General features: G+C 37.9%; 1 protein-coding gene across 5 annotated transcripts in view; it reads right to left on the bottom strand.

Moving 5' to 3' along the window:
• Positions 1–3852: 3852 nt before the first annotated feature.
• Positions 3853–20551, bottom strand: part of PAIP1 (poly(A) binding protein interacting protein 1) — a 33744-nt gene continuing 17045 nt past the window's right edge. For 4 of the 5 annotated variants that reach the window (XM_074995589.1, XM_074995592.1, XM_074995593.1 and 1 more), the window contains 5 exons: positions 15096–15202; positions 11942–12059; positions 11731–11785; positions 9080–9173; positions 3853–5215 (listed from right to left, as the gene is read on the bottom strand). In XM_074995589.1, coding sequence (XP_074851690.1) covers positions 5122–5215; positions 9080–9173; positions 11731–11785; positions 11942–12059; positions 15096–15202 — 468 coding nt within the window. In that variant the 3' untranslated portion in view covers positions 3853–5121. The remainder of the gene's footprint in view (positions 5216–9079; positions 9174–11730; positions 11786–11941; positions 12060–15095; positions 15203–20551) is intronic. The other variant, XM_074995591.1, reaches the window with a different exon arrangement.

Genomic DNA, 20551 nt, shown 5'->3' with positions numbered 1-20551 from the left:
ATCTGCCCTGGGCAGGGGGCTGCTTTCACCTCTTCTCCCATCCAGCACGGACAGCGGGAGAGGTGGGGAGAGAGAAGGGCAGGACTCGATGTGGGGTGGGGAGGGTTAAGTCCACATTTACAACCCCCCCCCCCAAATTCCTGCCGGGGGGGTTGAGAAGGAAAAAAATCATATATAGACAATGAGGAGAGCTAGAAAACAGGGCTCTTAGGCATTCTAGGCTCTTAACCAACAGTCCTAGGAAAAACTGGCTGTGGTTGGGGTCGCTTTAGGGAGCCCACTTTTTAGTTGTATTAGTATCAACCTATTCTACTGTACAGTCAATGCTGGAAGAGCTGTCAGGGACCAAAAATGTTGTATTTGCTAGATAAAACAGCATAATAAAGAATATATTAAACCTTACATAGAAACAGACAGGATGAAGATAAAGGTCCTTCCTTTAAGGAGTCTCCATGATCCTACAGAAATACTCTTCCAAGCAACTCTACTGCACAGACTCAAACCTCTGAATACAGCTAGGACTTGAATTCTCCACCAAAATTAATGGATGAAATTCTGCTACCAGCTGGCTTATAAAAAAAATACATTAATTTTGCCATGTTTGTGGGTTAGACCAGAGGTGAGCAAAGTGGGGGGGGGGGCAGGCCCTCTTAGGGGGTGTGAAATTTCATAAGGGGGGTGTAACACAATTGACTGCTGGGTCTCGGACTCATCCATCTCATTAAAAAATTGAAATGTTACTCAGTGTATTCACATTTATACTGATTAATAAAGGTTTTACATGCAGCATGCTTATTTTCTTACTTGTGCTGGAAGGGTTTTTTCCTATGAACATAAAAATTTCCATTAGTTTGGATTACATTAGACAGGGTGGGGGTGGGGTGCTGTTAACTGAAGGGGTAAAAAGTAGGGCCCAACCTAAAAAAATTTGCTAACTTCTCAGGCTAGCAACTGAAACGCTGCTCAGCAGCCTGCTGGTTTCTAGCACTAGTCTTCAGCTTGGAAGCAATCTCCTGTTTATATCCAGAAGTAGAGGCATGCAAGAGGAAAAAAGCAACATCTGTTTCAAACCTACTTTAAAGCTCTCATGATACTTTATTACTGTGACAGATAAGAAGAATCACTTGAATTAAGTTTGGGGTTTCCTGTATTTAAAATTCAACTATGTTTCATTCTGGAATTGTATTTCACATCTCTTGGAGACTAACAAATGCAATCACCGGAAAGGATCAGGAACAAAAAAAAGTCCTTTTGAACAATAAGTGGTGAAACAGATTTCCTAGAAAATACTGAGGGTCAAGAGAATGCAATGACCTGGAGAGGGGGGGGTGGGGGTGGAGGCCATCCTTTTGAAGCTGTGCCTTGAGGAAAAAAAACCCCAACAACATTTTTTACCTTAAGTATAAAATACTGGCACAGCAACTGCTGACAACTGCTTTGTTGTTAGCCTTGATAGACAAACCAGTTTAGGCAGCCCATCTTTAGTTGGGAATAACACAGTGATGGCACGGGATGGTTCAGCTTGGAAAAATGCTGGTCAAAAGGTATATGACAGACTTCCATTCAAGAGGGGCAACAGCGAGAGAAACAGGAAGCCCTAGCAGGATCACTAAAGAAAAATGCAGGTGCAATTACCCCAATTGTGACTGTAAAAATGGCTTCCTTTAAAAAAAAAAAGAAGTGGAGAGGTGTACAATGAACTTTTAACACCAATCCTACCTGCACTTTCTGATGTTTGTATTTAATTTTCAATCACCATTCCATATTGAAAGCAAGAATTAAGGTAAAAGCCTTATATGACTATGTACTAATTCAATAAAATATAAGCTTGAATTGCTTATAAATCTTGTGCATCTATGTATCTACAGACTACTTCTGTTTAATACAGCTAAGAAAGGTTCTGAAAAAGATCTTTGTTTTAAATAGGGTTACCACAGTAGAACTTTCAAAAAGAGGACCCCCCCTGAGAGGGAGCATCTGTATAAGTATCTACCAAATCAAGAGTGTTCTCTTTCTGAAAGATCTAATATGGTAACTGTTTTAAAGAAAACTCAAAAAAGCAAATACAGTAGAAACTCAGTCACAGACACCTCAAGAATGGAAGCTGTTTGTAACACTAACAGTCATAACTGAAAACATTCTTTCAAAAGTTTGCAACTGCACATTGATTTAGTGCAGCTTTTAGACTTTACTGTGCAGAAGGAAAATGCTGCTGCCCATTTATTTTATGCACAGAACTGTTCTGTATTTGTTTTTAAATCTGTTGCTCCTTTATCGTGTGCTTCTAATTCCAAATGAGGCGTTTGGTTGACTGGTCAGCTCTGGTGTTCACAATCTGGAGGTTCTATCGAAAGCAGAACCTTAAATATAGGATTAACAGTGAAACCCATATCGAAACCATTAAAATATTTATATTGCAATACATTTCCAATGGTATTAATTGAGTCCACCTATAATACATTCTACCTCTGCTGTAGACAGGGCATACACAAGCTATTTTCCACTGAAAAAAATGCTTTGGCAGTTTTACCTTTTTTTTTTTTTTGCAGTGAGGCACAGAATCCCTAGATGTGTACTGCAAATATACAATAGTTTCACAAACAAATGTTTAATGAGTTGATATGTTGCATGTTTCTTGGTCATATGTTGGAGAGAATTTCAGTTTTTCAGGACTGATGCTGAGGAAAACTTTAAAGTTACCTATAAGTTTGATCTTGGGTTTAGACGAAATATGCCTTTCAAGAACACTGCTTTGATGGTTCAAGTAATATTATTTCTATGGTGATACAACTGTACCTGAAAATGTGCAGAATAGACATTGCCACTGTGTAAAGAAAATTTAATTTATTACCTACACATTCCAGATTGTGTATGGAGATTTTTAAATACTAATATACTTGTATATATCTATCTATCATCCTTTTATGAATTTGCTTTTTAAATCTGTATTACAGAAAAAATTCTCAGTGCAGTTGTGTAATCAAAAATGTTAGTTTGCTGCCTTCTTGAAGTATAATTTGATAAATGCTTGAATACAAGATACAGATTAAACCTCTAGTCCCAGCACTCTGTCGTCTGGCAATATCCATGGTCCAGCATGATTATAATAATTAACAAGATGTCCACTTAGGGGTATGGCCAAGTTTTCTGTGGTTGCATGAAGTTTGTTTACAGCCATCAGTACTGGCTCTCCATATTCTGTGCTTTTATTTAACTCTAAGGCTGGGTCTACACTAGAGAGTTTTGTCGACAGAAGGAGCCTTCTGTCAACATAACTCAGGAAGCATCTACACACAAAGCATTCTGTCTACAGTCTCAGCAGAACTCTGCATTTTCCTTGACAGTATTATCCCTCAAAAATGAGAGGTATAGCAATCTCTATATAGAGAACTGTCGACAGACATGCACCATAGATACTTCTGTCAACAGAGAGGACTTTGGGTTGCTGGGCAGCCCACTTTGCAGAGCTGCCATTCTTCTTTCTGGCACCCAAGGATAGTGCACTCTGGCAGTTCTCTGTCGACAGAATGAGTTGCACATAGACGCAATCTGTTGAGATTTCCCTGTCGACAATAACTTCTGTCGACAGATACTTCTAGTGTAGACATAGCCAAAATGTTTTCTAATAGCTAAGTAAGCACTGGAAGTGTTGATAATGCTGCTAGACAATATAGACCTCCTGTGGTTTGGCACCAGTCAGATCCAGAGGGTGCCAGACTCAAGAGGTTCAACCCATATTAAGTTGATCCTATATTTGCTTGGAACATACTGTTATAAAACCCAGGGAAACAAAAAATTATAGGTCAGACCTTTTTTAAAAAGAAAAGAAAAAGCATAATGAAAATATTTCAAAGGAAACAAAGCTAATAAATTTTATTTTTCAAAATTCAACCTAAACTAATATTCTAAACAAACAGTGAGAAAATGTAGTCAATGCTAACTGTATTAGCTGACACATGAATTATTGTACCAAATGTATTACAGTGCAGTATTAACAGAACTATTTACATGCGTATTTACAATGTCTATTTTCTTTACATAAGCTATTTTACTTACTTCTTGGGAAGCTAGAAACATATGCATTTTGACCGTGGTAATGGGCTCTACTTCATCTGTCCAATACCAAATAGCATGAACCACTACAACAGAATGATAGCCAATGATAATGGTCTTTGGGTATTCCAGAATAACTACAAAACAAACTATCAGACTGGAGACAAACAGCAGTTGACATCTGAATGTTACTATATCTGAAATGTAAAAAATGATACAAATCAAACTACAAAATCAACACAATAAATTGTATAAATTAGAGGAATAGAGTCTCCTAGAGCTCACTCAGAAGGGTAGACACATTAATCACAATCAAGAATACATAGATTCAAAGCTGCAAACAGTAGAGCATGAGCTAAAACTGAGTAAGATTAATGTACTCTTGTACAAGAATGCAAAATATTGAGTAGAAGCTTCTGCTGGTAAAAGTTGAAAATAGACAAGTATCCTTATAGCACCTGGCTTCAAAAGCAGTGCTTGCATATTAATGTCACATATTAAAAATGTTTATTCCAGAAAAGAACCCCAAATACTGCCACACGTTGAAAAAAATTAGTAGCTTTTTCATGATTGTGATACACATTAAAAAAAAAAAAATCTACCCATCTGCAGTTAAGTTTCCTAACCTAAAATATAACCCCAGAAATCTCCTGTATGATAAAAAGGGTGAGGAAATCCTAATTATTCTAAAATAAGTGAGCAATTTATTTTTAATTCAAGGTTTTAATTTTTCCAAGAGGAATTTAGCATTTTAATGGGACAGTTACCTCTTAGTAAAATTTTATTTCCATGTGATACTTTTGAAAACATCTTTATTGCAGCCAAAACACTGTTTATTTAACTGTACATAAAATAAACTATGATATATACACAACATTTTAAGTTACAGGGCATAAGTTTACAATTTTTGGCAGATTCAGTTTAACAAAATGGAAATTGCATAACTTTAATACTTAGGAGAAACTCAACAGCCTTAATTTGGTATACATGTGACAAGTTCTCTTGGTTTCCCCATTGACTAAAACATACCTAAACTGCTTTATTAACCTAAATTCTGTGTGTAGCATCTCACTGTTTGCTCTTGCATTCTGATTCTAAACAGAATTTTTCATATGCTTCTTCAATTTCTGGATCCATTTCATCATCAATATCATCAAAGTACCTAAAAAAATTTAAAAAGATCTGCTGTTAAAAGAAAACTTTACAAATTTAGCCTCAAAAATATTTAAAACTATGCATAAAAATTTGACACGTTAAATGGCAAGGTGTTCTTTGGAGACAAAAATGTCTTTTAATAAATAATTGTCATCACAAAACAAATCAAGGGTTAGAATACCTCAGGGTCACTAAGAATACACTGTCACATTGTGACAATGTTTGGTAATAAAATAGAAGAGTAACATCAACTGACTAATCAAAATTAAATCCTGTAGTATCTAGGGTATTCTTAGAAGTTTCACATGATTGTTCACTATCAGATTTAATGGTGAAGCTTGCATTTTCCAAAGTCTTCTGCATTTGAACCAATACAAAGACTATGCTTACAACTTTATTTTTGTCATTCCATGACCTTTGAGGACTTAAACAGCAGAACTCCAACACTAATGCTTTACCAATATGCCATTTTTAGTTGTTTTATCAGTTTTTCTGTTTACTTATGCGCTTCACAAAAATTTTTGAACCATAAAATGATCATCATGACCCAAAACAACTTTCCTGCACAAATTCAGTAATGCATACTTGCTGACATATGTCTAGATACCAAAATACCAGATTATTCTGTCAGCTTCCCAGCTCAAACACCGTATTCAACTTGTATTCCTATATCATGACAAATTGTCTCATTAGTAGTCTAGAAATCTGATTATTAGGTCTTGTGTAAGCAAATTTTGAAGATGTGGAATTTTGACATTTAAAACCAATCACTGATGCAAAACTGTTTAGTATAATTTAAGACCCCAATCCTGCAATACAACCCATGCAGGTGGAGCTACACATGCACTAAGCATTATGTCTACAAACCAAAGGCAAACCTGAGCCTGGCCTGTGCCGGCTGACACGAGCTCCCAGGGCTCAGGACACAGGACTGTTTCATTGCTTTTCAGACTTTCAGGTTTGGGCTAAGCTCTAAGACTCTTCCACCCTACATGTCCTAGAGCCCCAGCACCAGCCTGAGCCTGGAAGCCTATAGAGCAATGAAAGAGTGTATTCTGAGCCCTGCTGGAATCTCTCTTTCTTTTATAGTAACACACCCTTTGAGGCCCACTAAAGCCAGGAAGCCACAATGCAGGCAGCAGTAGTTTGCCACTACAGTATTAAGGTTCAAGATGTCATTTTTAGCTTTTTTGGTTGTGGAAAAAATAACCTTCCAATTGCAAAGTGAATTGAAAGAATGCACTGTTGTCTCCCCAAGCATACAGACAGTGTGCAACAATGTATCTGAGACACATGAAATTTACTGCAATCAGTGGATGAAGCCTTAAAACCTGAAGACCAAGTCAATACGTAATTATTTCAGTGCTCCTCATTGTAGTAAAAATGTCCAGCTAATGTCCATGTCTATCACTGTTTCATTCACTAGTGGTCACTGCTATGAGAACAGAGAAGTGGATGATTGCTGTTAAGTATTAGGATGTATTCCTTTTTCTAGAAGGAAAGCACTGAACCTAACCACCAAACCCTACTTCCACACATTCATGTACTCTGATAAGGCTCAACCGTTACTTCATGAGTTGAATAAGACTAGCAACAGTGTCAGTATTATGAACTGTCATTAACATTTGCAGAAGTGAAAAATGTAGTGATATGATAAAACGCAGCATTAAAATAAATTCAAGGCTTACTGCACTGATTATTGCTTTCCGTACTACATTTACAAAAGGGTCTATTCTTAAATTGACCTGAAGTTTACCACATAATTTAGTGTCCAAATATTACAAAAACTGGAGCTAGTTGTGCTACAAAACTGCAGCCAATGGTAGCAGGGTACAAAAGGCATCTGACCATTTTTCATGGACCTTTTCTCTCTCAAATACACACCATTCCCCCAAACAAATACTAATCAAACTATGTTATTCAGGAAAAAGTAGGTGGGTAAGTTTGAGATGACAAACTGGTTTCCAGTTTGCTAACATATGAAAAAGTGCAACCTTTATTCAGTTCCCTTGTGTGCCTGCATTATGCCAGACTAATTACATGATCACACATTCCTTTTCCACACGAACCATCTCATTCAATGCTCAGGCTGTACCGTGCTCTGTGAATGGATCAAAGTTGTGTACTAACAAGGGCTACCGCTTGTAAGCCTTCACACTTGATTCACTGCAGAAGATGAAAGGTGAGTAGTGACTGAACTAGTGGACTGTAGGACCACAAAGGATGGTAGTTGTCACTATCAAGGTCTTTGCATGTTGCCTTGGAGAATTAGATTCTCTCTCTTCCTCCACTACAGAATTCTTATGTGAAGCTGGGCAAGTCACTTAAACCAGACTTTAATCCTGGCATTTCCTATCTTTTGAGTGCTTGACTTTGGTTCATTAATTTGGTGTAATTTTTTGTGTTTCATTAAACTATAAACTACACACAGTTTGCACAATGCATCCAAGGTGACACTATTGTGGAAATGAATACTCATTTCCCAACTTGGATATTCAGAACTCCCCATTTTTAATCTCACCATAACCTTCAATAAGATACTTTGTATTTTATGTATAGCTTGTGTTCTAAAAACTGCAGTGCTCTATTCGGAGCATTAGATTACTTTTCCATTTTTGTAAAATTAGTTCTTGGATGGATCAAAAAATACCAAATTTCCATTTTACTTACTTCTACGTCCTCTGTCTCATCTCCCTATTCATGGAAGTCTTCTGCTATTTTATCACAGTCTCTCCCCACACCAACAAATACATCTAAGTAGTACTGTCTGGTCTTACAGCTTTGACAATTGTCAAATTACATAATTATTTCAGAGATTCCATGCAGCATAGGATATTTTGGTATTTGGAAACATATCCATGCTTGTCATAAATAAATGCCTGTAAAAGGTTAAACCCTGAGCGAGTGGGGGTTTTGTTGGCACACAGCCAGGTGAGCCAATGGGAGAAGAGAGGGATGGTTTGAAATGAAACACAATTGCAGGCTGAGAGTGTCTTTTGTTCTGTGGCTGGGCAGAGAAAAACCAAGATGACTGATTTTAAGCAGGCCGAATAAATCCAGTAAATATCCTGGCCACATCATAATCCAGGCACATAGATAAGTTAGTAGAAAGGAAATGTTTAAATTAGATGCAATCAGGCTATTTTTATTTTGGGTTGGTGTTAGACTTTCTAGGCTGGTTGACGCATTTCCCCTGTATTCTATAACTCTAAGATGAATTCAAGCGAAGTAAAAATTCTGCGCTGTAACCTTGGTATCTTTTAGGGTTTTTTTTTTTTGTTTGTTTTTTTTGTTTTGTTTTTTTAAAAACCTCTAGCAACCAAATATGCTGGACCACCTTCCTGATATATTTTATCTTCAGTTCTGTTAATAAAAAAAACCCTTTTTTTAAGCCAGTCATTTGATTCCTGTGTTCTAAAGAAACGTCTGTGTATTTCCACACCTGGACTGAAAGGTCAGCTATCAGATTGCGGCTTAATTTCTTCTCTTTGTTTCCAATTCTGTCTTAAGGGAGGGGTAAAGCTTGGGTTTCCATAGGGAAACAACCAAGTGTGCCTTCCTGAGTTTTAGGGTTTTTTCCCCCTCTCTTGGTGGTGGCAGGAATCCTTCAGGGTCAAGGAATCTGTGACCTTGGGGAGCTTTTTTAAGCAGGGCCTACAGAGCTAAGGTATTCTTAAGGTTTTTGCAGAACCCCCACTTTCTGCAGTCAATATATAAGTATATAACTAACATATTATAATATCTATATATATATATAGATATAAATATAAGTAACAAAATAAGTAACAACAATATATAAATTTAAGTAACAAAAAGCCCTGAAATGTAACAGACATTTTTCGAAAAAGTATCAGACTAAAACAAAACATACGGATCTCCAGCCCCTGATAAATCTGTTCCATTTTCTTCATAATCTGGAAAAAAATCCTCTCTCTCAAGCAACTCTTGATATTTCTCTTGATAATCTACAAAAGAAAGAAATATGGTTCACTTTTAATATACAAATATTTCTGAGATATCTTGTAAATGCAGAACGTAAATTGAAATAGAGAGCATGATTAGTCCTGCCCCCAATGACACAGTATGAACATGGCCTTTTTAACCACTGAAATATAAACAATGAGATGTATATACTTCAATTACATTCCTTTTTTAATTTCAAATGTTGGATGAAGTGTTGTTACAGCTGTATCAGTGCAGGATGTTAATGACAAGTTGGATGAAGTAATATTTTTTTTACAGGACCAACTTTCGTTGGTGGGAAATATAAGCTTTCAAGATTACACAGAGTTCTTCAAAGCTGGGAAATATACTCAGAGCATCACAGATAAATACAAGATGGAACAAATTACTTGGCATAGTTAACAGATTTCAAGGCTCCAGTCAAGGTGAAGCAGGCCATTAGAACCTTTTTAGGCTACGACTACACTATGCGATAAATTTAAATGTATTAAAATAGATTTTATAATGCTGGGTTTTATTAAGTCAAATTTGAGCATCCTCACCTTCCCACGTCCCTCACAAATTCAATTTATTGCTGCCACACTCAATCACCAAACGTCGACTGTTGCAGCACTGCATTGTGGGAACCTACTCCACTGTTCCCTCAGCCCCGTGGCATTCTGAGTATTTTGCAGGTGCAGCATGGGGAAAAAAATGTCCTGCAAATGGTTGTGGGTGATGTCATCTTCCCACATTGTTCTGCCCTAGTTCCTCTCCCATGGAAAGCAAACGGGCATTTTTCCAGGAGGAAGGAAGGAAAAGTAGGGCATAGCATCAACAAAAAGCACCAAATTAACGGAAATCTCTTGTTTCTGTAAGCTGATTGCTTTTTGCAACTGCGAGGAGGGATAGCTCAGCGGTTTGAACATTAGCCTGCTAAACTCTGAGTTGTGAGCTCATTCCTTGAGGGAGTATATGAAGCAGGGCAAAGAGATTTAAAAAAAAAAAAAAACCTAACTATCCGGATGGTGATAAGTCCTGCTGTGAGTGCAGGGGACCGGACTTGACCTCTTAACATTCCTTTCTTTCAGTTCTATGACACAGCTATATCTCCATATAAAACTAACTGAATTATTGACAATTTTACAAAAAAAAAAGCCACAGGTGTCTGCAATGGGCAGCAAGTCCACAAAAACATTGTTGAAGGGAGAGGCCGGCGGGGTGGCGGGGGGAAGACACGGGCTGGCGACACGGGCTGGAGGTCTGTGACTGCAGAGCTGGTTGCAATGTTCCCCCACCTCCAAAAATCTTAGCGGGCAGCGGAAAACTTCTTGTGAGAGTCCATTAAAAAGCATAATGGACAGTCTGGTTTCATCTACATAGGTCACTATTAGAGCATTTAGTGCAGTGGATGAAGTACACCACATGTGACAGGCAATGTGCAAGACTCATGGACCAAGAAAGCTGTGTTGTAGGGGGCACTGAACATTTTAACAGTGGTAGTATGTCAGCAGGTTTTGCACCTGTTGTTCAGGCAAGGTCTGGTGTTGCCTTGAGTTAATGTGTCTGTTTGTATCACAAAATAGACACACTGGATTTATGGCTTATTACTACAATCTATAACCCACTAAATCAACCACCACCATTGCATGGCTCAGATCTCTTTCAGCGTCAGATGCATGTGTGCTGAAGCCTCAACAGGTGCTTTTGATCTAAATTCAGCTCTTGTCATAGTAAAATTCTCCAGTCACTGATTACGTCACATTTGCAATCTGCAGCTAAACTAGGCATTTCAAACTCAAAGCCAGCTGAAGGCCACACAAAAGAAAACTGACAGCTTTCAGGTCTACCGAAGAACATGTACTTTTACTGGAAAGTCGTAAATACTTAGAGGTTATGTTTCAGATGTATTTTATAACATTTTTTCAGGTCTTGTTTGAATATAATACAATAATTTTAATTGTGAATTTAATACTTAATATGACGGTTATCACTTTATAATTTTATTAATAGTTCATAAAATGTTATGTGTAAAATTATTAGTTCATATATAATAATTTAAATATAAATTAAGGTACTCTGTGTCCCACCAGCTCCTAGACTTGGGGCTGCCGGGGTCCTGGGGCTGTAGCTGCTGGGATTCCTCTGGCTATGGCTGAGTCCGTAGGGATGTAGGTGCTGGCGGAATGGCCAGCTCCCAGCCCCAGAGCCACACACAAAAAAGACAGGGCCCCATGTTTGACATGCTTGTGCTAAACTTAGTTTCCTTATTCCTGTCTCCTTTCTTCCTCCTTCATTAGCTAGAAAACAAGAGAGGGGACGGGAGGGGAAAAAACCCAACCAAGGCAGGATCAGCCAGCTATACCCTATTACAGAGCAAGTGACATAATAAGATCTTTACTTTTGCTCTGCCCATCTGTGGGCACACTGGAAAGGCATGAAGACAGCAACACAAGACACTATTGCCATTGAAACTACATTAATTTCCATTATTTAAAAAAAATGTGCACACTCTGCCTGTTTAGACAGGATCTCACTCAATTCAACTTTTTAAGGAAAATGACGATACTAATTCCATACCTGGGTCAGCTGCAGTAAAAGGAACACCATCAGAGGTGTAAAATGTTGGTTCATTCTAAAATTGAAATGACACAGTAAATTATACATATGCTTAAAATAAACAGGATAATTATCTGTTGCCTTTACTACTTCTAGACTATCAAGATTTACAACTTTATGTTTTTATGTATATAAATCAACTTGAACAATTGAAATTTGAGTATATTCATACCATAAAATAGTTGGGATCATTTTCAGGAGTTGCTTCTCTATATGTTGAGGTTACATGAACTCTACCCCAATTACTTGAGCGTAGTTCTACTAGTTTCAGTAGCATCTGTTTTACATCTCTGCAAATAGACAAAACACACCAAGGACTGCTTAAGTATTTTGTACTGAAAATGTAAAAATCCCAATTTGTTTTTTTTACTAAACACCTCTAACACTGCATATGCTACTATTTAAACTGAAGTCCCTTAAAATAATTTCAAGAGCACGCGTCATACATATTTATAGCAAAAGGTGGGGGACGGGGAAGAGAAACAGGGACAGTAAGCTATCAAAACCTTAACAGTTACTAAACAAGTCTGCAGAAAATGGTTTTAGTAAATCTGTTTTTTCACCACAATTGGTTTTGAAAAAACACACATTTGAACTAGTTTCTTACCATGGTGCATGCAAGTAATTCTGATTGTATAAATGTAATCAATTACAGAAAGCAAGCAAGTGAATCACACTGAAATGTTTAATACTAGCCACCCCAGATATATTTTCATTTAGGTAGAACTAAACAGTATACGTAAAAACCATATTCAAAATGATGTCTTAGGTCATTACCTGCTCCTTATACGTTGCACAGTATGATTACAAATGGCCAGGTTTCCTCACTATTTTAACTAGAACATCCACTTAAAATTAATGCAATATGAAACAAAAAAAATTTATAAAAAGTACCTATTTATAAAATTAGAAGCTGCACTGTACTTGCATTCTTTTATGAGTAAAAAGAAGTTTTCCCAAATGTCTATTGCAATGTCCCCTCCAGTCTTTTCTGTGCATGTGTGGACTTTTTCCACCCAGGAGTAGAATACATTTTTATGTGCACATGATTGCACATTTCTTGTGCACCACAAGAAACAAAAACCTAGCTGTAGGTGCTTTGCTGATCAGCTGGGTATCATATGAATCTTTCCTGAGCAGCTGCACAAGTGTACAGCTTACATGAAAAACAGGTCTATTGTATGACTATCTGAGAAAGGTCTGAGAAATTTTTACAGAAATTTTTGTTAATTAACTCAATCATGATCATTTTGGACTTGCAGCAGAAGGTAAAATACAATTCATTTTTACCCTTACCCATTTTTGTGACGGAAGATACTGTAGTTTAATAAATGACCATGAAACACGTGCAATGAAAAAAAACTGTCATATTTCCAAGCTCACTTGTTCTAAAAGAAATCATCTGTGAGCATCCATAAAGATAAAACCATGAAAAGTAACAACTCATGAGTAATTGAAAGTTGAGTGTTAATACTATAAAGGCTTTTGATTTGTGGAAACTGGCTAACAGCCATAAATTTGGTGCAATAGAACAAAAAAAAAATCCAATCATGTTTGGGAAGACAGTACTGAATTCTCCTAGTGGTCCTTCCCTACAAGAGGCTATTTTTTTTCTCTATAAAGTTGGACCCAGGAAAGAACCAACCCTTCACACTTATTTTGTGCCAGGCTTTATTTCAGATAAATTTTCTTTCCCTGGCAGGGTCTGGATGAAGTGAGATGGTTTTCTAGTACTTTCTCTCAACCAGAACTACAGAATGCACAAGCACACAAGCAAGGTTTCCTCCCACATACTGAAATAGATAATCAAAAAGATGATACACAACAGACAATAGTTCAGTTTCCAGTAAAATATCAAAGCTGCACTACAAATAAATCAAGCGGAGTCTAACATTTTCCTTTTATGTCAGCACTGCTGCCTGTGATTTTACATATAATGGCAATTCCACTTATTACCTTTCCTTCCAAAAAGCCTGCATAAGAAAGCCGTGAGAGATGAAAATGCAACATTCACTTATTTTACTTTTGACTTTTTCCTCTGGTACGAGGCTTTGGTTCTGATGGACACTACAGCTCCTTCCATTCTCAACAATCTTGGGGGACCACAAAAATGAATTTCTTTCCATGCAAAAGGTAGAAGCTTTCAGGTATAATACCCGCTACAGATTCTACTGAGCGGCAACCAGGCTCCTGCAGGGATAACTGTACCACTGGTCTTCCACCCTCTGCAGGAAACCTGCTGTAATTTTCTGGGTCCCACTTCAACTGTACAATAGTGACCCTGGAAGGACTCAGAGGCGGTGGCCACACTAACCCCTCCTTTCAGAAGGGCTATGGTAATGTGGCACTTTGGCTTATGCTAATGAGGCACTGCATATCCATGGCAGTGCCTCATTAGTGCAGTGCTTCATTAGCATAAGCCAAAGTGCCACCTTACCATAGCCCTTCCAAAAGGAGGTGCTGGTGTGGCTATGGCCAGAGAGATGGAATGAACTCCTAATCAGATTCCTATGTGAAAGTCCATAAGTTGAACATAGCAGAAAGTGGCACTTACCCAGCCACTTCTCCATTACTTCTCCAACCTTTAATCAGACCCATAAGAGACAGAGTAGATACCGTGGAGACAGAGTATACCCGCCTTCTCTACGTGCATACAGATCACTGGAGATGATCAGCAACACTGAATAAAGTCAATAAACCCTCATACAAATATACTGTATGGGGAACAGTTTTGCCACTTTATAGAATTTGACTTGTTCTCGTAGAAAACTAATCTTAACCCTTCTGCACGGAAGTTCATTTTGGAAGGGATGCTGGTTGAAATTAGGGAACACAGCGAAGAGATATATTTGCAATCAAACATATAATATCCATGATATTCTATGGTAAACAAACATCAGAATGTGGTAAGTTATGAAAAAAAGAAAAAAAAAATCAAGAAATATTGTAACTGATAAAATTACTTTAACAAATGTTAAAATTATGTCAACTAAAGGACCATCACACTGAAAAGAGATTTTAAGCATCTATAGTTAAAACAAATTAATTGCTTAAAATATCTAATTTATACAGGTACAAATTTCCCAGACATTCTTTAGAAATAGGTTTTCAGAAATGTGATTATTCTAGTATAAAAAATACTACCTCATGGCCCATAAGTATAGAGACCCACTGAGGTTAACGTAACTCTTCAAGGAATATACATTAATGGACTTAATATTTCTATTGTATTCAAATTCACACTGAGCTCTAAAAAACTACAAAAATCCACACACAGATATGAGAAAGCAGTGACTAATTAATGCTCAACTAATTTGTCCTCTCACCTGCTGCAATTTGCATCCAGGACAACATTTTCAATTCTCTGAACCATTTCATCCATATCAGACTTTCCTTTTTCTTTCCATGCATCTTCCAAAACTGACCCAGTCAACTAAGAAAGAAAAAAGATACTTTATTAATAGAAAAGTAAGTGCACTGCAAAAAACCTTAAAAAGCAAAGTTGTTATGGTTTACAGAATTCTGTGACAACTTTGGATTCATTCTTTAATTTTTCTAAAGGAAGAGCTAACCTTGATTTTCCATATAGCTTTAATTTCACAACATTACCAATTGCGTAAGTTGATGAATTCTCATCAAATTGAGCTGGCAATTCCTCAACAGCCAACCTTGGGTTTTTGTAAACAAAATTCGTTTGGTCAGTGAAACGTCCACTCTTTAATACTTAGTTGAATGAAGAACTCTGTTGCCACTTACGTTATCATCAAGACTGTAGCTGAAAACCAACTCTTCAATAACTTCACAAGGCTTTAAAGCAATCATGTATGGTTCACTCTTTAAACATGCACACAACCTGAATCTGTATTTCAAACAATATAGACTTTTCCATTTTAATATTTTCATGATAATTATTTCCCTTGAAGAGAGGAATATATCACTGGTTTCACCCAAAAATCCACAGATCACTGGGAGATGCAGGTATGAAGTGTAGACATTATCTCACAGGTCTTGCAATTAGGCAAAAATGATATCAGAAAATGAAGATTCAATGTTAACTCAAAATTAAATTCCACAATAAATAGATTTATGAGAAAAAATACACATACTGATATGAAGTTCCTAAATTCCACCATTTAAAAAAAAAAAAAAAAAAAAAAAAAAAGCAAACACTTTTAGGATATCTCATATTAGATAAGAGATTAAGGAAAAAAAAAAAAAAAAAGAGAGCCTGCATGCAAGCGTAGAACTTCCAGGAATCACAAAAGGCCAAGATGGCTACAGGTGTAAGAAAAGAAAGTAGCATGATTAGACCTTCGCAGAAATTTTTTTTGACTCAATTTAAATTTTGCCCCCGAAAGATTTCAACCCTTATTACTAAAAGTTAATATACCTATTTTCTTCTGAAGAAGTTATGATTGGTGCATTGTACAACTGCTAATGCTGGTCTATTGATTACTATCACATATAAAAGTTAGATTCAATAAACAGACATGAATCTCTGAGTGATTTGGCCCTTCTTCACTCTGAGGGTTATAAATTAAGTAATACACACCTTACTGCTGACAGCATAAAAAAAGATAAAAAAAACCAAAGGCCCTTTTGACTGTTCTGTGCCAGGATTAACAGCTGCTTGACACTAAATTTTCCATGCCTCCACTATTGTGTACTATACACTAGTTTGTTCAGAGTTGCTGCATTGCACTGGTGTCACAATCCTTGGAGATTACAGTTATTATATACAAACTAAAAATATTAAAGTTATATTGCTATATTTTTTGCAGTTAAGAAAATGCCACTGAACCATTGCCATATTAAACCCCAGTTTATACCCAATTAACAAGAGACAGTGACACTTCTTTTGAAGTCTCAGATCAACAGAAAATGATTCTGCTGGTACCACTTTCTTAGAGTAATGATTCTGAAATGCATGTTTGTCCTGATGAGTTCAAAAACAGAAGATAAAATACAGTAGATCATTTGATAAGCCCACTACAATCAAATATTTGATTTCCAGTTTTAACTTGTAACTGAGAGCAGATATCCAGTGGGGTCATGGTAAGCTAGAAAGTTATTCGTATTACCTTAATGGAAAAGGCCAAACATATATTTCTACACAGACTTCATGAACTACTCAGGATCTTTCCTCAGGTGTAGTAAATATTCAACCACAAATCTATGTAAAACAGATTAAACGCTGTTTGAAAAACATTACAAATAAAATACAATATATGAGAAAGCTACAGAAAGAATAAACCTCTCTGTCGCCCTACTCATTTTTAAAAAATAAGCTCCCCCAAATCTTAATGCTGCAGACAAACTTTCATACAAAGCTTTACATTTTAAATTTATATTTATTCTGTAGGTATTTGCAGAAATTTGAAGGTTGGACACCTACAGGACAATATAAAAACTAGATTTAGTATACTAAATAACTTTTCAGAGCACTGAGCATCTGCAGCATCTCCTGCCCTGAAGTCGATTCATAACTAAACTAAATCATAGGAAGCTTAGCACCTGTGAACATCAGTCTTCTTAATGAGATGGCTAAATATGATGAGAAGACTAATTTTAGGTATCCAAAACTGAATTTTATTTGAAGCTGTTTTTGACTTATATCTGCTATCAAAAACCTTGTATGGTATCAGATGCAGTGTTCCCTGTAAGATGAGTATTGGGGAGCACCCAAATCTCCCCTGGGGGGGCCACCCATCTGATTAGCAGAGCATCCCCAGCCAGCAGCACGTTTCTACTGGTGGTGCCCATCCACACACATCTTGGTGCATACAATATTGTTTATTCTGCCCATAGATGTAAACAATTAGAGGGAACAATGCAGACACAGCTCTTAGAACAACATAATCTCCTATTCTCCAACACCAATTATTCACAACCTTTCTCATAACTAGATGTATTCCAAGCCTATATCTATGCTTCTGTTAATTTACTGGTGAATTTTCAAAGGTGAATTTTATTTTTCTTAAATTACAACAGTGAAAAATGAATGACTTAGATTCTGAATGATTTCCAGAAGTTATGTGTAGCCTCAAACAATGCATTTTACATTTACATTTTAAAACATGCAAAAATAATAAAAAAAAGAAAAAAGAAAAAAAGGACAAGTAATTGCTTCCTTATTCATCTGCTAAACTTCTGACTGTTCCATGCAGTGTTGTTGTAGCAGGATAGTATCAGGATAGTAAGGAGACAAAGTGGGTAGAATAATAACTGGTACTGGATCAACTTCTGTTGATGACAGAGACAGGTTTACAAAGAACACTTTATGTCTGGGAAGTTTAGGCAAGGTCTACAATGCCACACACACTTTAATATAACTACAAAGCTCAGGGTTGTGAAAAATCCTGTGTTTTGTTGGCAGGCAAGGGCTTCTCCAGGAGGTGGAGTTATAAGCTGATGGCAGAGCTCTCTTCTGCCTCCTTAAGTGTATCTTGACTACAAGTGCTGCACTGGGGCAACTGTGATCATGCAAATTTGTAGTATAGGCCCCGCCCTTACTCAAGGGCAAGTCTATATTTCAAAATTATGTTTTCCTTTTGAAGAAACATGGAGATACACATATCTCAGAGCTGAAAGAGGTGTCAAGAACTCAGGAGATCATGGAGTCCAGTCCCCTGCATGCAGAGCAGGGCCCATCACCATCTCTGATTTATTTATTAAATCTAACCTGCCCCACACCCTTGAAAAGCCCCTCTCAAAGACTGAGCTCACAACTCTGGGTTTACAAGGCCAATACTCTGACCACTAATCTCTCTCTCCCCCTATACTATGTCCACATGCTACCATCACTATTCATCCAATTGCTTTGCACGCCCACACTACACTCCTTGTGTTGTTCTGCATTTTCTCCAAGGAGCAGCTGGGCAAATTAACTGTCTGTTTGGGACATTTTGAGACAACTTCTGAAAGGCAGCAACAGTCAAAGTAATGCAATTTCTACATTAACCTAACTCCACCTCTGCAATAGGCATAGTGCTTAAGTGCAGTGGATAAGTTACATCAGTGGGACCTACATTTTAGCACAGGCACTTATACAGTTAAGTCAACGTGGGGCCCCACAGAGGCTACTCCACCTCTTCCTATGGATGGGAGCTTACCTGGGGGTGAGGGCCTGGTGCTGCTGAAGCAGGGGTTGACTCCCCTCACCTCCCTCACCACACGGGCGGCAGGAGCTCAGCAGATTGCTCCACTCTGCACCAGTCTCAGGCCCGCCGTGCCCAGCTTCAGCAATGGGAAGTGGAACAGCAAGTGCCAGTGTGCTGTGCTTCCCACTGCCACAGAGAAGCTGAGTGCAGCAGCAGGCCTGAGAGGGTGTCACCGCACAGCGTTGCTCTGGCTCCTGCCACTCACATGGTGAATGGCGGGCAGCAGCCCCTGCTGCTGCAGAACCAGGCCCTGCAATCTTCTGGGTAGTTTCTTGGAGGAGAGGGAGGGCAGGAGTGGAGCAGGGTAGGGCTCGGAAGGGGTGGGACCTGCACAGCTATAGGGGGAGTGGCTTTGTGCCCACCCCCTGCTCCTCCTCAGGACAGCATCGATAAGAAGTTAACATTTTCAAAGGACTACGCACGGGCTGTATCTATACTACCACCTTCCTTCGAAGGAAGGATGGTAATTAGGGTGTTGGGTGTTTACTAATGAAGTGCTGCCGTGCGTAGGCAGCACTTCATTAAGCAAATTCCCCCCCCGATAACAACTCCGAAGTTTTAAACTTTGAAGTACCAGCACACATCTAGCCGCGACGCACCTGCCAGTACTTCAAAGTGCCGGGACAAGGTGAAGTAGCCCATTAACATCCCTCCAGTCACATGGGCCATTTCATCTTAAATATTTCCTTGACATGTGTTAACCACTTATGATAAACAACCAGTTTCATTTTTGTAGCCAGCTGTGAAGCTTAACTCTGAGGCTTGGTCTACACCAGTGGCTCTCAACCTTTTTGGGCTCAGGACCCATTATAAGTTTTTATGGCCCTGTCATGAACCACTAAATAGTTGGCAGGCAGAAGCCCTGAGGTGGTTTCCATTGAATCCTGCCTTGCACTTACCCCATAGCAATGGCTCTTGACAGCAATTGTGCTGTAGGGCTGGCCATTCTGCTGCAGGCATTGCAACTTCCAGGTTGCAGTGCTGAGCAAGTCTGGCCTTGCCTCTATGACTGGACCACATTTGTATGAGAGGAAGTGTGACCTGACTGATGGGATTGCAGTGTAAGCCAGTGTGAACAGCACTACAGGAAGGCTTCTCTCATTGACAAAAACACTGTCCTTTAGGGAGGTGGAATATCCTTGTTGAAGCGCGACAGGTGAAAGCAGCTTCTTCACAAAGTGGTGCAGTTGTGCTCCTGCAGGGCTGTACATGTACATGTACACAAGCCCTGAATAAAATTTCCAGACCTGAAGAGCTGCATGTGCAAAGAAACATATGCTTTTAAATGTTTTGAAAAATGAACATTTGCATTTGTTATGGCTACACATATTAATTTCAATTAATAGACTTTTATACATAATCTGCAAATTGCCAGCAGAAACCACAGCAACTACTATATTGCATTTCCTGCACTCTTCATCACTGGCAAGGAATGTTTTCTCTCTCTTTACCTAGAGGCAACTATCAAAAAAAATACAGCAACCATTTTAGGGATCTATTTTAACATGAAAATATGAAAACAATAATGAACTAGTAATTTTTCTTAATATATATTGGTATTAATTGATATTAACTTAGTTATATTTTCATATAAAAAGTAGTGTTAGTCAAGTACTCACTTT

The sequence above is a fragment of the Carettochelys insculpta genome, chromosome 5 (genome assembly GCF_033958435.1).
Source record: "Carettochelys insculpta isolate YL-2023 chromosome 5, ASM3395843v1, whole genome shotgun sequence".
Taxonomy (NCBI): domain Eukaryota; kingdom Metazoa; phylum Chordata; order Testudines; family Carettochelyidae; genus Carettochelys; species Carettochelys insculpta.
Note: the sequence above shows the minus strand (reverse complement) of the source record. Positions and strands in the feature narration are given on the sequence as shown.